General features: G+C 37.6%; 1 protein-coding gene across 2 annotated transcripts in view; it reads right to left on the bottom strand.

Moving 5' to 3' along the window:
• clec16a (C-type lectin domain containing 16A) overlaps nucleotides 1-13889 on the bottom strand; it is a 30668-nt gene that overhangs the window by 15037 nt on the left and 1742 nt on the right. For both annotated transcript variants that reach the window (XM_061846018.1, XM_061846019.1), the window contains exons 3-9: nucleotides 11796-11929; nucleotides 11192-11340; nucleotides 9398-9503; nucleotides 4498-4621; nucleotides 4119-4293; nucleotides 3965-4015; nucleotides 2600-2716 (exon numbers count right to left, since the gene is read on the bottom strand). In XM_061846018.1, coding sequence (XP_061702002.1) covers nucleotides 2600-2716; nucleotides 3965-4015; nucleotides 4119-4293; nucleotides 4498-4621; nucleotides 9398-9503; nucleotides 11192-11340; nucleotides 11796-11929 — 856 coding nt within the window. The remainder of the gene's footprint in view (nucleotides 1-2599; nucleotides 2717-3964; nucleotides 4016-4118; nucleotides 4294-4497; nucleotides 4622-9397; nucleotides 9504-11191; nucleotides 11341-11795; nucleotides 11930-13889) is intronic.

The following is a 13889-nucleotide window of genomic DNA, read 5'->3' as shown; positions in this document are numbered from 1 at the left end:
TTCATAGAGATAAGGTGGTTTAAACTTTATATACCAAATTCACATTAAAGAGTTACCTAACCTTAATACAGTATTTACTGGCGGAGTTTGCTCTCTCTTTCTCTTTGTGGTAGAAAAAAAACTTCATGTTCAGAAACTTACCAGGCACACATACATGCAGGAGATCACATAAGACACGTGCGAACGTGCGCATGTCCACATCCCTCAATGAATGTATGTCAAGAACAGGCCCCAAATAGTTTATGTTGTCAGCATATTCAATCACGAAAATAAGTCGTTTTTGGAATGTATTCAAAAGTCTTCAACTGGGAAGAAAATGATTTGGGGATTTAGGTTGCTTAAATCTGACAAAAAGACCGCATTATACAACTGAATGTCGTGTCAAATGAATTTTTTTCATTTCGAGAAAAAAAAGGTCCACTCGGAACAGTGGAATTATAACATTGTATTGGCCCTGCCTTAACCATCTCTTTCTGACACCATTTCATTGACGTTATCCATGTCAAAAACTGTTCAATATAGACAGGTTGAAAAGATTTAGCTGTTTATTAGCATTGTCAGTGTTAGCACGTGATGAAATTATGATTAACTACTGATATAAAAGCCAGTTCTATTGACAAAAAAAACCCATACTATTATTGATCCAGCAGAAAGTGAAGAGTTTAAAAACAGTGAAACCTGTGGGATTGCATTGTCGTGGCTGCAACATGTGCATAAACCACAGACGACAAGGTTTGCTGGGGGAGGGGGGTGGAACACCTGTTAAATGACTATGTTCTGGTAAACCGCTCGTTCTCTTGACTCGATGCTGAGAAATTAATGGAGGTCATGGCACATTAGGTGGTCACGGTACAAGCCACACATAGACACACTCAAATCACTTTCTGGTCCACAAAACGGAAATATGCCATAGAGTGACTAGAAGAAGTGCTAACCCTCAATCAATCAACATATTACAAGCACGTGGAGACACACACACACACACACACACACACACACACACACACACACAAACAAATTATTTTTTGGGAGGGTTGGGGAATATTGGACCTGCACTTCATTTTCCTCTAAATTTGTTTAATTGCTTTTGTGCAATATTGCTCAATAACTAATGGAAATGGAAAATTTAAATGTATCATGAAGGTAAGCAGTAATACAAGTCGAAGTGCTTTGAGGTGGCAAGACTTCTAAATGAACACTAGGTGACAAAATGGACTTCTTCGACACAAAAGCCACACAAGAACCTCCTGAGGTAACATAGCAAAAGAGGATTTTTTTATGTGCTGCCCATTTTGAAGAACTTGGTATTTCTAAAGACCACACAAACTGGCGACTTGTGCTGAAAAAAAATAGGAAGACATTTTTTGGATAGAGATATTCTCTGTTGTAGTAGTCTTAACCCTCAGTGTTTTAAGAGCTCACACCTCTGCTCAGATTCACTGAAAAGGAAGGCCGCTTCTGAAAAACACAAACTTAGCACAGTGAATAACCACAAAAGTTCTCAGAAACGCTCACTACGTGGGGAACACCCACTCTACTACCAAAATAGATGGTCAAAACCAAATAAAATCGGGGCGGGGTAGGGGGCTTCTAAATTTGAAAATGGAAAAAAAGAGAGCAATTAGATGGATAAGTACGCTTACATTACCTCACAAAGGTGAATAACCCCTTGACATCTTTTCATTGAACAACTGCATTTTCCAAGCCATAATCCATCAGGGTACCGTACAAGTAGGATTACTAAAGTATAAATTTACTGTCCACTCAAAATAACTCAACACAGTTTGAACCTGCTAACATAGAAGCGTTTTCACTTTTATTGTTAGCAGTTAAGACATAAATTGCTGTCTGTTGAGTGACTTTGGGGCAAAAGTAAAGTTACAGATATATAAGCTGTACATTAGCTACTTTACATTGCGGCAAAATGTCAATCCTTCAGAAAAATATAAGGGCTGTTGCACTTTGGTTAGATAATGTAAATAAAGACCCTATTGGCCATATCCTTTGCGACAATGCTTAATATGTGTTGAGGCTGAATGTCCACTTGGATCTGGAAGCGATAACCAAATTGGTCGCATCGCGATAAATTAAAGTAGAATCTGCACATTAAAAACAGAAATGAAAACGTAATTGCATATAAAGAATAATACAAAAAAAAAAAAAAAAAAGCTGCCCTAGAGAGGAGCCAGAAACAGTGCCCTCCAAAATACAGAGAGCTATCTTACTTGGATATTGCTTCATTGACAGTGATTTGTGAATGAGAGAAAATGCCAAAACCACACACCGCCTGGACCCAAAATCTTGTCAGCAACTTTTTAAGGAACTTTTCTAAAGTGTGTAATGCATTTTAGTGGTTATTACATCTCTTGCCTCAAGTTTCCACTGGCATTTTTATGTAATATTAATCCATTGAAGCCAGCAGGTATTATGAACATTAGAGGACATAAGTGTTCAGCCTTAGCTGTGGTTTGCACCCTCATCAGTGCTCATTATTCACAATTCTTTGAATTCAGTACCTGTACTGACCGTTTTGATACTTAGCTGTATATATTTAAAATATTGGGTTGCGTCTCATGGATGACTAAAAGTGAATACTTACTGTGTTCCTTTGTGTGTTGTGAAGTCCTGTCTGTGGGATGAAGACAGACAGGTCTCCATTAAAAATGACATCGGCCAAGGCATTGACAAGGGGTTGATAGTGGATGATCAGAAACACCTGGAAAGTACAGATAGTTTAAATAACACAGTTACACATCACCATCCACCCTTACTTATTGATTGATGTTAGGACAACATTCCCTGCATTTAACCAAATCAAACAAGAAAAATGGCAAGCAACGATATTACTGTATTTTCCGCAGAATAAGGCGCACCTAAAAGCCTTAAATTTCCTCAAAAGCCAACGATGCGCTTTATAATCTGGTGCATCTTATGTATGGATGATATTGAGTCTTTAGTGCAGCTCCATCTAATGGGATGCATAACGTAACCCCAACCTCTACTATGACGTCTATTCTAAGCGCATTATAATCCAGTGCGCCTTATAATATGGTGCGTCTTATACATGGAAAAATTTTCAAGATATGCCATTCATTGAGGGTGCGCCTTATAATGCGGTGCGCCTTATAGTGCAGAAAATACGGTAGTCTAATGTGCATGTTTTCGTTAAAACATAAATGGAAATGTGTACAGTTCGGAACTGCAGTGTTTAGTGTAAGTACGGATACATCAAAATATTAGACCACTTAGAACAGCCTGGGGTTCTTGAAAAGATACTACTCAATAACAACAGAGGTTTGGCGGAAGATCAGGTGAGAATTGCAGGAGTACACTGACAAGACACCTCTTTGAATACTGCAGGAGCAAAGGCAGATGCAGACAAGAAATTATGGGCAAATTATAGATACCCCTCTAAAAGTATTGGAACAGTGAGGTCAATTCATTAGTGGTGTTAAATGGATTGGGAGTGTATGGCTTCAAAAATCTTCATATATGATGTAATATCAAAATAACAGAGGTTGACAGAAACATGTTGACCAATTTAAAGAAACATATAAACTGATTGACAGATAATGACTTGTAACACCATCGTGGTAACAAAGGAGTTTAATAGGTAGAAGAACTGGAATGTTTTGAAATGGCTAATTCAATCTCCAGACTTAAACCCTATAGGAGGAGTAACCTCCCAGAACAAACAACGAAAGAAGCTATATTGAAAGGCTGGAAAAGGATCATGAGAATAATGCAAATGTTTGGTGATGATCTCAGGCGGTCTCCCATCCAAGTACTAAACAGGACCAAACCCGATTACCTTCTGAGATCTGACGAGATCGGGCGTTCTCAGGGTAGCATGGCCGTAAGTATTGACATATCAACGGTCATTTTTTTTTTAAATCAAATGATAAAACTGATATGCTACAATGGGATATATTATTTCAATAAGTGTTGTGCATGCATTGCCTACTTGTGACAGCAGGTAGAGGGACACCTGAGGGTTGATCTTTCGCTCTTCATGCTAAAAAAAAAAAAAAGAGCCCCAAAAATGTTTAATTATGGTCACACAAAGTCATAGAAGATTCATTTCGCTATATTGATCCAGCACTTTTGAACCAACTTACTGTTTCTTGGCTAACCAGTGAGAACACATAAAGCGGTAAGAACAGGCGGTTGAGAAGGTGATCAGTCAAAACATCATTGAGGAATTCACAGTTAATGATGAGGATGTCATTCAGGTAGTGGAGGTGGTCAAGATGCTCAGCTACCAGGTCGCTTAACTTGCCTCGATTTTTGTGCCTGAGACAAATACAGTGATTTTGGTGGTGGAAGTGTACAGATTTAAAAGACTAATCTGTACATTAATGAAAGATTATGGTGAACCAATATCACAAATTATTGTTTTTGTTTTTAAATTTAAAAAAGGACAAGCCTGACCCCTACAGGCTGTAAATAACAGAATTTTGCTAACATCAAGAGGAAAAAGCGCAACAGGGCACTTACTCTTCGTCTGTCTGCACACATTTGTCCAATTCAATAACATGGCTTCCGATGAACCAGACCAAGTTGCTGAAATATGGCACCGCTGTCTTATCTCTGATGTAATGCAGCATGTGCTTGTTGTCCACTAAAGAGAAAGTAAGGGTTATGAGGAGCACTTGTTACCATATGTTTGTAATACATGCACACACTTTTTCAAATTTACACATGCACAGATGCACGCGCACACCCACAGACACATACACACAAACTCTGTGACTGAAAAAAAGGAAAAAAAAATTGACAAAGAGGTATAAAAACATAAAAAGCGAACATATAACCTTTTTAAAGAAATAAAAGACCTATCGACTAAGCACTCTGAGTAAGTCACAGTCAAAGGTTGTGCACAGATTTTGAGTTTAGAGGCAAACAGTTTCAAAAAGTATTATCACTAAAATTAGGAATGAAAAAGAGCAGTAAACTAACCCTAATATGTAATAGGTAATTTGGATTAACTATAAACTGTATGGACAAAGGCCTTGGCACACAACTCGTAATTTTTACTCAGTAGCCTCTTGACAAAGTATTAATTTACAGTACCAAGACATTTTGGACAATTGTATGATATCAAATTTGCAGGCAAACTCTTTTCAAAAGACCACTTTCTGTTCCAGCATTACTCTGGGAAAGCTCCATGCTTGGATGACTTTAGTTTGGGAGCCATGAGCTCAACCTGAGCAAACATTGGGATTATCTGTAACTGAGATTGGGTCTCAAAACGTCGTGTTCAACATCAGTGAATTTTGAAGTCACAAATGTTAATAAATTATGAATGCCACATTCCAAAATCGCAGTATTAACCGTAAAGAGACCAACTCAAAATGTTTCTCTATTTTTGTGAAGGAACTCATTAATTGCTGGATGAAACAAATACAGTTGTTTACATTGTGTATGGGCAGACCTATTGCATTAAAAGGCAGTGACAGTAATGTCTGAGTTTTCACCTGCAGTGATTTAAGATTTTGCAGATTAAATACATCCAAAGCACAGGGAAATGTCCAATTTGTTTTGAGAACCAATCAGACATTTTTGTTGTCACTAAGAAATAAAGCACACAGCAGTGATCAAATTCATCAAATCTGTTACTAAAATAATTGTGAAGCCCTGAAAAAGTCAGTAATGATCCGTACAGATAAACAAAAAGGCATGTAAACTTTGTGTGAATTTATGTGGATGACAGAGAATGATCAACCAGAGCAGGGATTACAAATACAGTCCCCTATTCATAACAAATAAGCACAGTCAAACAGATAAGACTGGGCTGGGTATCAATAAAACTGATCTGAGGTCTCATCCTTTTATTGGAGTCTTTTTGAAAATATAGGGCATCCAATTCAGTCTCATTCAAAACATTTATGACATGAGCTCACAGCTTTTTGAATTAGCTGTTTTTATCAGTATGGCGTGACCGCTTGGTTTTGCAGCAATAGGCAGAAGTTTACATAAACTGTGCAAAAACACATTTGATTTTTTGCAACACTGAAGTCAAATCAAACTAAACCTCTCCTGTTCCAGGTCAATCAGGATCACCAAAATGATTTGACTTTGGGAAAATGGCACAATAATGGGAGAGAATTTCTAAGAACATTTTTTTTGGTGTTTTCTTCAAGGTCAACATTTTACAGCATTTCCTTAAATTCAAGTAGCATTTCCTTTAAAATGCATGAAATGGGTTAAACGTTTCGGGTAACTGTCACACAAAATTTGACAGTATTCTGGTGGAATCCAGGCCCATACCTCCTGACAGGACTGGTGTAACTGAATCAAGTTTTTTGGTTGCCTTACTCATACACGCCTTTTCAGATTTGCTCACAATTTTTTGATGGGATTCACATCCGGGCTTTGGGATGGCCATTCTAAGACATGAGAACTTTGTTATCCTCAAGCCACTTTTTAACCAATTTGGCAGTATGCTTAGGGTCATTATCCATTTGGAAGACCGATTTGCGCCCAAGTTTTAGCTTTAGGGCTGGTGACTTAAGATGTTGCTTTTATGTCGCCATGTAATGTTCTTTCTTCATGATGCAGTCTATTTTATGAACTGTCAGGAGCTTGTGGAAGGTTACCCAAAATGTTCGACCCAAGTTGTCCAGTTCAAAGGAAATGTGACTGGTTACTAAAGAAATGGATGTAACATTTTGACCTCAAAGAAAATGTAAAATTCTCTAAGAAATTATCTCTCTCATTATTGTGACATTTAACAGGTAAATAATTTTGGTGATCCTGACTGACTTGAAAAAGGTGCAGTTTAGTCTGATTTGACTTCAGATAGTAAGACAAAAAATTAAATGTGTGTTTTTGCACAGTGTATGTAAACTTCTAGCTTCAACTGTATAAACATAACATCGAAATGTACCTTCAGGAATACCCAGCCCTAGAATAAGACTGAATGAATGGAACCAACTTACATGAGACTGGAGTTAGGCAGATGGGGCGCGCAGAGGGGAGGGGAGAGGAGAGGGACGAGAAGAGTCAGAGGAGGAAGTGTGGTTGTTGGGGGGGGGGGAGAGAAACAAACAAACAGTGTTAATGTGAATATTGGAGTTGCTGTGAAGTGGTAAAGAATGGTAAGGGATCGAAAATTTATCGTGTTACATGAATTCTGCAGGCAATATCACAACTGGAAAATGAGATTTTGTGTTTAATATAATAATGTATTTTGATAGAATGAAAGGCTAAAAACTGTGTACACATGGTAAAAGAATAATGAACCAAAAAAATTGTTTTAAGTTTCCAGGATGTGTTTGTAGCGCTTATCCCAAAGAATTAAACAGAAGCATCAAATAGTACCAAGTTTGTGGAAAACATTTCTATGTAGAAAAAACAATTGTCCTAAGCATACACGGAGTAAGGAAAGTAAAATTTTTGTTGACATGACAGTTTGTGCGTTACAAATTCTTTCATGCGCTGCAACCTCCAAAGTCAAATGTGGTGGCAATGCAAAAAAAACGATGTTTTTTTTTTTTAATCACAAAGTAGCCCTCTTTACTACATAGTACCCCCATGTGGTGACATCAAGAATAGTAATGGCAATGGAGAAAAAGGTGTGATGACCACAGAACCGAAATAAGCACTTTTTCTCAGCTGTGTAAAGTGATTCCACCAGTCCTTGCTACTCAGTACAGTGTAATACGGACAAAATAAAGAACTGAATTTACAACACAGTCAGCTCTGTTTTGCGGTATTGTGAAGAGACTCACATCCAGGCATACAGTTATTTTTCATTGTTTCATGCATTTCAGCCTGTATCTGCTGCCCATGGGTCACATTTTGAAAAATGTAATTCTTAGTATCATAGATATGCAGATGACACAGTTACTGTGTCTCCAGATGACTATAGTTCACTTGAGGTCTTGTGCCACTATCTAAAGCAGATAACGATGAGCCAAAATTTTCTTCGACTATTTTATATATATATATATATTATATATATATATACACACACACACACACACACACACACACACACACACACACCACACACACACACACACACACACACAACATTTTTCTTCTGACTCGATTCTCCCAAAAGAGCATTAAACAGCTGCAGCTCATTCAAAATGTCGCAGCTCAGGTTCTGACCAGAACAAAGACGTATGAGCATATAACTCCTTCCAGTTCTTCCAGTGGCTTCCAGTCAGCTTTAGAATATATTTAAAAGTTTTGCTACTGGTCTATAAATCATGGCTTAGGTCCTGAATACATGACAGAAATGCTTACAGAATACAAACCCAGTACAGCTCCGAGTTCAACCGACTCCGGTCAAATAGTGGAGCGCAGAATCCAAGACAAGCACGGTGAAGCAGAATTTAGCGATTATGCTGCACACAAATGGAATAAATTCCCAAAAGAGGTGACATCAGCCACAAGTGTGAATGTTTTTAAATCCAGATTTTAAGCTCTTCTTTTTTGTCATGCTTTTTGAGAGTTTCCACCAATATTTCTTGCACTGTATGCTGTTTTTAATTGTACGTTTATTTATTTAAATATAATTTGTTGTCATTTTTATTGTTTTTTTCCCCCGTTTTAAATGTTTTATTTCTTTGTATTAAAATCTTTTGAATCGTGTAAAGCACATTGTTTTACCTGGTGTATGAAATGCTCTTTATAAATAAATATGCTTTGTTTTAACATTTGGAGGAGCAACCAGTGCCCCTGAATGGATTGTGTTCGACTTTGGAGGTTCAACTTGATGTATAAAATATACTGCATATATATGGCATTGAATATTGTGTGTATAGCATACGAACAACCTTCCAATAGTCAGTCATTTAAATATAGTCATATGACTTTCTTAAGTAATGCTGGGTATCAATATGCAGCAAAGGAATCAGAGCATGAATAAAATGTAAAAATGCATGGTCATGGTATCATTAGGACTGTAAATTAAAATATGTAGAATCCAGTACTTGCATTTCTACAAAGTACAAAAAAAAAATGGGACCATGACTTTAGAAGAAAAGCTTTTAAGTTTAACAAGCAAAACAGGTTTACATAGCCACTTAGAATGTACAGTAGGTACTGTAAAGTAGGTCCGCAATAGCCAAAAAAGAAGACGCAGCACATGTGATTACAGTTCTTTCATGTATACAGCATATTTTATTCTACCACACATTTGTGGGCATGCTTCAGATGAGCATAATGATCAGCACATCTTAAAAGCAATCCTTTGTCAAAATTTTGCTATAGGGGTGCATTTACATTAATGAAAGAGCTTTACCAGTCATACTCGTGACATAACTACTATCAGCAAGAAGAGGAAGTTCAATACAAGAAGAAAGATCAGCTTTTTAGCTGAATGTGTGAGAATGGTGTGTGTGTCAATAATTAGCATGCGTGCGTGCAAGTTCTTGAAATTCACCTTTGTACACGTTGAGGGTGATCGTGCGGACTGCGATGCGGACCATGCTTTCAGGGTGGTTGAAGAACTTTATGGCCTCAGTGTACAGGGCAAAGTCATTAGTGTGCTGTATGTGGGAGAAACACATTGGCACCATTGAGCAAGGCACCGCTCATCCCACAAGGCATCACAAGACAGACAAACGGGAAAGTCCAATTAAAAAAAATAAACAAATAACATTAAAAGATCATAAATCTATTCTATTTATCAATTAATCTATTCTGTTTAATCACAGTATCTGTTCAGCAGTGTTTAAGCAGATACAGAGTGGAAAATAACAAAATAAAACGATATAAAGGAAAATTTAAGAAGATGGTACAAACATCAACTTAGGGATGGCCAAATAATCATTTGCTTGTTATATAAGCAGGAGAATTTAGTAATGTTTGAAATTCATTTTACACCAAAAAAATAAAATAAAAAGGTATGCGTTTCACAAAATGACCCCAAAATTCTTTTTACAACTAAACTATCCGTTTTAAACAGGCCAAGATGCAGAACCACAAGATGTACTATATTAACAGAATGAAAAATAAAAGCCTGAGTATCACAGCTAAACGGTTTCAGATTCAGATTGCAAACCAACTCTAATAAAACAACTAAAATTGAATCTTGCTGTGAATTATGTCAACATATTAAAGCAGCAAACTTAAAGAGTCATCAGTAGCAGATACCAAAGATACAAGTGAGCCCTGATGGCAACTACAGGACAACTGTCCTCAAACGTTCACTTTGGGTACTGCTGCCATTGACAGTGCAGTACACTAATAACTTTCCCGCGTATGCACAGGCCAACAGCAGGACTAATAAGATAAACAACCTGTTGTGTAAACCAGACAGTTTTAACAAAAGCATCAGCCAGTCTTGGTATGCATGCACGCAAACACAACGGGAAAAACACAGCCACTCTCAAAATTTATTTAATTGAAAAAAAATCTTGAGAGTTCATTATTATCACCGCAACCAAGACATGAAACATTATCTCAAGGCATATGTCAAAAAAACACTTCAGCCAATAATTCACAATATTATAAACACCAGGAGTCACCAACGTGGTGCCCGCAGGGGAATGGTAGCCCGTGAGGACCATTTCAGGCGCCCGCGGGGTACGTTCGAAAAATACAATAGGCCACAAATTGTTACTATTATTTCTGCTTTAAATTCTGAATCTGAATTGCTTACATGAATTAAAATTTTAAAATACCTGTAATGTGATTTACTACAATAAATTAAAACAAAAATATTTTATGTACATGTAATGAACTGAGTCTGAAATTTGCCACAAACAGGTTATGTAGCCCTTCATACGATTGGTGCTCACGAAGTAGCCCTCAGCCTCAAAAAGGTTACTGAGCCCTGATGTACACTATGCAGTGAATAATTTCTCAGATACAGGAATCCTTAGTTTGGACACTGCAAGAGCCTCATAATTTAACCTTATAGTTATTATTGTTGGCATGCTGGAGCTAGCAAATAGGAAGGACAAAATATTACAACCTAGTTTCAATGAAACTCAGGTTATTTTAACACACATGCAAAAAACATCAAAAACAAAACAAAGCAATCGTAGAACTGTACACAGCAAACAATTTTCTTTCATATTCTGGCCCAAATTTCTGTTAAACACTGCATGCTCACTTAAAGAATAACAGCACCACTTTCTGATGCAGCAAATATTAGACAAGAGGATTATGGCAGTTTATTGATCGTTTATGGGTAAACTACAGTACAATTCAATAAGACCCATGACCTCACCTCGTTGTAGAAAAAGTGCACGGTGTGATTGTTGAGTTTGAGCGACAGCGTCTTGAGGAAGGAGATATAGTAGGCCATGATCTCCTCATCTGAGAAGTCAAACTTGTGGACGATGATGGAGTTTACATGGTTGTTTGATAATAGGTAATCTGCCAAGAGAGAAGACTTGTTATTTAAGATTTTATTAATTTGCTATTTTATTTTTAACACTAAATAAAAGGGTAGCAAAACTAAAAATTGGAAGTAAAAATATTTCCATTCCTGTATGAATCACTAGGGGAATAATCACAACAGAAGTAATACATAAAAAAATAAAACCAGATGGGCTATTCGTATTTCAAGTAGCCCTCGCTTTACGATGGTCCTGACCTTGCAGATTGTGCTAATGAACTAGTTTTGTACCCTTGCCAGTGTGCAGGCCCAACCACAAAGAATCATTCAATAGACTATTTTATCAATGCATTGGTATAGATTATTGATTGAGAATACATTTGCTCCTTTTTGTATACAAAACAGAGGTCTGCTAATGTTGTAGGAGGAGCGGTAGTCCATCATAAGCCGAGGAACCACTGTAATACTTTCAGTCTGTCGGCCAAATACTTACACAAAGACGTTTCGTGTCTGATGTTCTCAAAGAGTATATTAAGAGTTTGGAGAAGTTGAACACACACGTAGCGTCCCGACTTCTGCCGCAGGATGTTCAGGAAGAAGGCAAACATGTTCTTCTCCAGGAAGAAGCTGACCACAGGGAATCGATCATGTTTTCATTTTAACATCTAATCACCAATAATAAGAATGTTGTTTATAAAAAGGGCAGCAGTCAGTTCAGAAACACAGCATACAATAAAAGACAGTTACCAAGTTTTTTTCCCATAAAATATTTGATTTAGAAATGGAAATGCTACTGATGGTAGGAATAAATATGCTTGGTTTGCTATAATTTGCTATATTCAGAAGCTTGCTCAGTAGAGTTGACTGTCAACCAGTCTGAATCTTGCTCCAAAAATACTGAATTAATAGACTGTGTTTCCCACTTAAAAGGCTCTTTGCAGAATATTCCAACTCTATGGCTATTTAATTAATGCTGAGGAACACTGCTGCTGTCAAAAACAACAAGTCAAAGTACAGTACACTCGTGCTATTTGTGAGGTATTGCCACTGAACCCAAACACCATTAGTGAATTTTTGCAAATAACTGTCCCTCCTCTGAAAGTGCTTATAATTGCATGTATTAACATCTTCAAACATTGATGTACCCTTAAAAGTACAGTATAGTAAACAGTTTAGAAATAAGCATACTGACACTGTGTAAAGTATTGGTACCTAGTTTAAAAAATAAAAATGAAAACAAAGAATTACTGCAGCGGTGCAGTTTGGTGTAAAACAAAGAAAATTAGACTGCACAGCAAAATGAATGATTTACATCGATGGTGCTGACGCTCTGTAGTGTGGCTTTTGCTATTGGGAAACGCTGCCTGTTGTTGGGCACTGCATCTAAGCAACGTAGCAGTGAGTGTCTGGCCAGCAATTCAGTGCTCACTGATCCAAAACTGCTTGTGACAACACAAAGTGGCCACTGGTCATACAGTGGGTAAGCAAAGTATTCAGACCCCCTTAGAAATTGAAAGTTATATTGCAGCCATTTGCTTAAAAAAATTACACACACACACACACACATATATATTTTTTTTCTGGCAATATGGGGTCCTGTGTGTACATTGAGTGGAAAGAAGAAACTTTTTTTTTTTTTGCAAATGGCTGCAATATAACAAAGTGAATAATTTAAAAGAGTTTGGATACGTTTCGTACCCACTGTAGGTTTAGCAAGGTTTTGTTGAACTGTTACTACACATTCCACTGGTTTCGTTACTGCAATTAGTCGTAGTTTGGCAACACTATTGCAAGTCAAAGGAAATGTGGACAGTACCCTTATGCTACCCCTCCATCGCTGACTATCAATCATAAAACATACATGACTGCTGTTTAATTATCACTACTCCTATAATTCTTTGAATTCTTGTGAGCAGGCAGAACACACAACAGACTACTCCCTTTCACCGCAGACAAGTTTGAGGTTTGTCTTGTCATGGTTACACTTGCTTAATGATCAAATAAAACTTTGGATTTCTGACTGGATGAGCATGTCGGGGGCTTGCCGGGGTGCAAATGAATATGTAAGTAGGTGGAACTTCAACCTACTGCCTTCCACCTCAGACTGGCATGATGTCTTTTTGGAGGTGTTTATGGCCAAAAGCAGCCACTCATATTTGACCCGAAAGCACATGTTCAGAGCTGCTTCACGTACTGCGAGCGCATTTATGTCAAAAGTCATCAACATCATGAGCCATGTCAAAGGAAATTCAGTTACACCAGGGGTGCTCAATGCGTCGATCGTGAGGCAGTGTGACGGCGTGCCCCCCCCCTCAAAAAAAAGACGTTAGACTATCATCCACCTCGTCGCTCGATTCAGGTGTGGCCAATACGTCGTGCGCATTCCAGCCTCCTATTTACGGCAGTCCCGCGATGCGTGCCCTCCCCCCAATAATACATCATGATTGCCGACAGGAATGTTTGTTACAATGTATTGCTAGATTGTTGCCACTAAGGCCGATTATTTTGAAGTAAAATTTCAGCATCTTCAAAACATTGCGGATATAGACCGTTCATGTTTATTCCTTGACAGGCCAGTGCATTTAAC

The sequence above is a fragment of the Syngnathoides biaculeatus genome, chromosome 16 (assembly GCF_019802595.1).
Source record: "Syngnathoides biaculeatus isolate LvHL_M chromosome 16, ASM1980259v1, whole genome shotgun sequence".
Lineage (NCBI taxonomy): Eukaryota > Metazoa > Chordata > Actinopteri > Syngnathiformes > Syngnathidae > Syngnathoides > Syngnathoides biaculeatus.
This window is presented reverse-complemented; position numbering and strand designations above follow the sequence as displayed.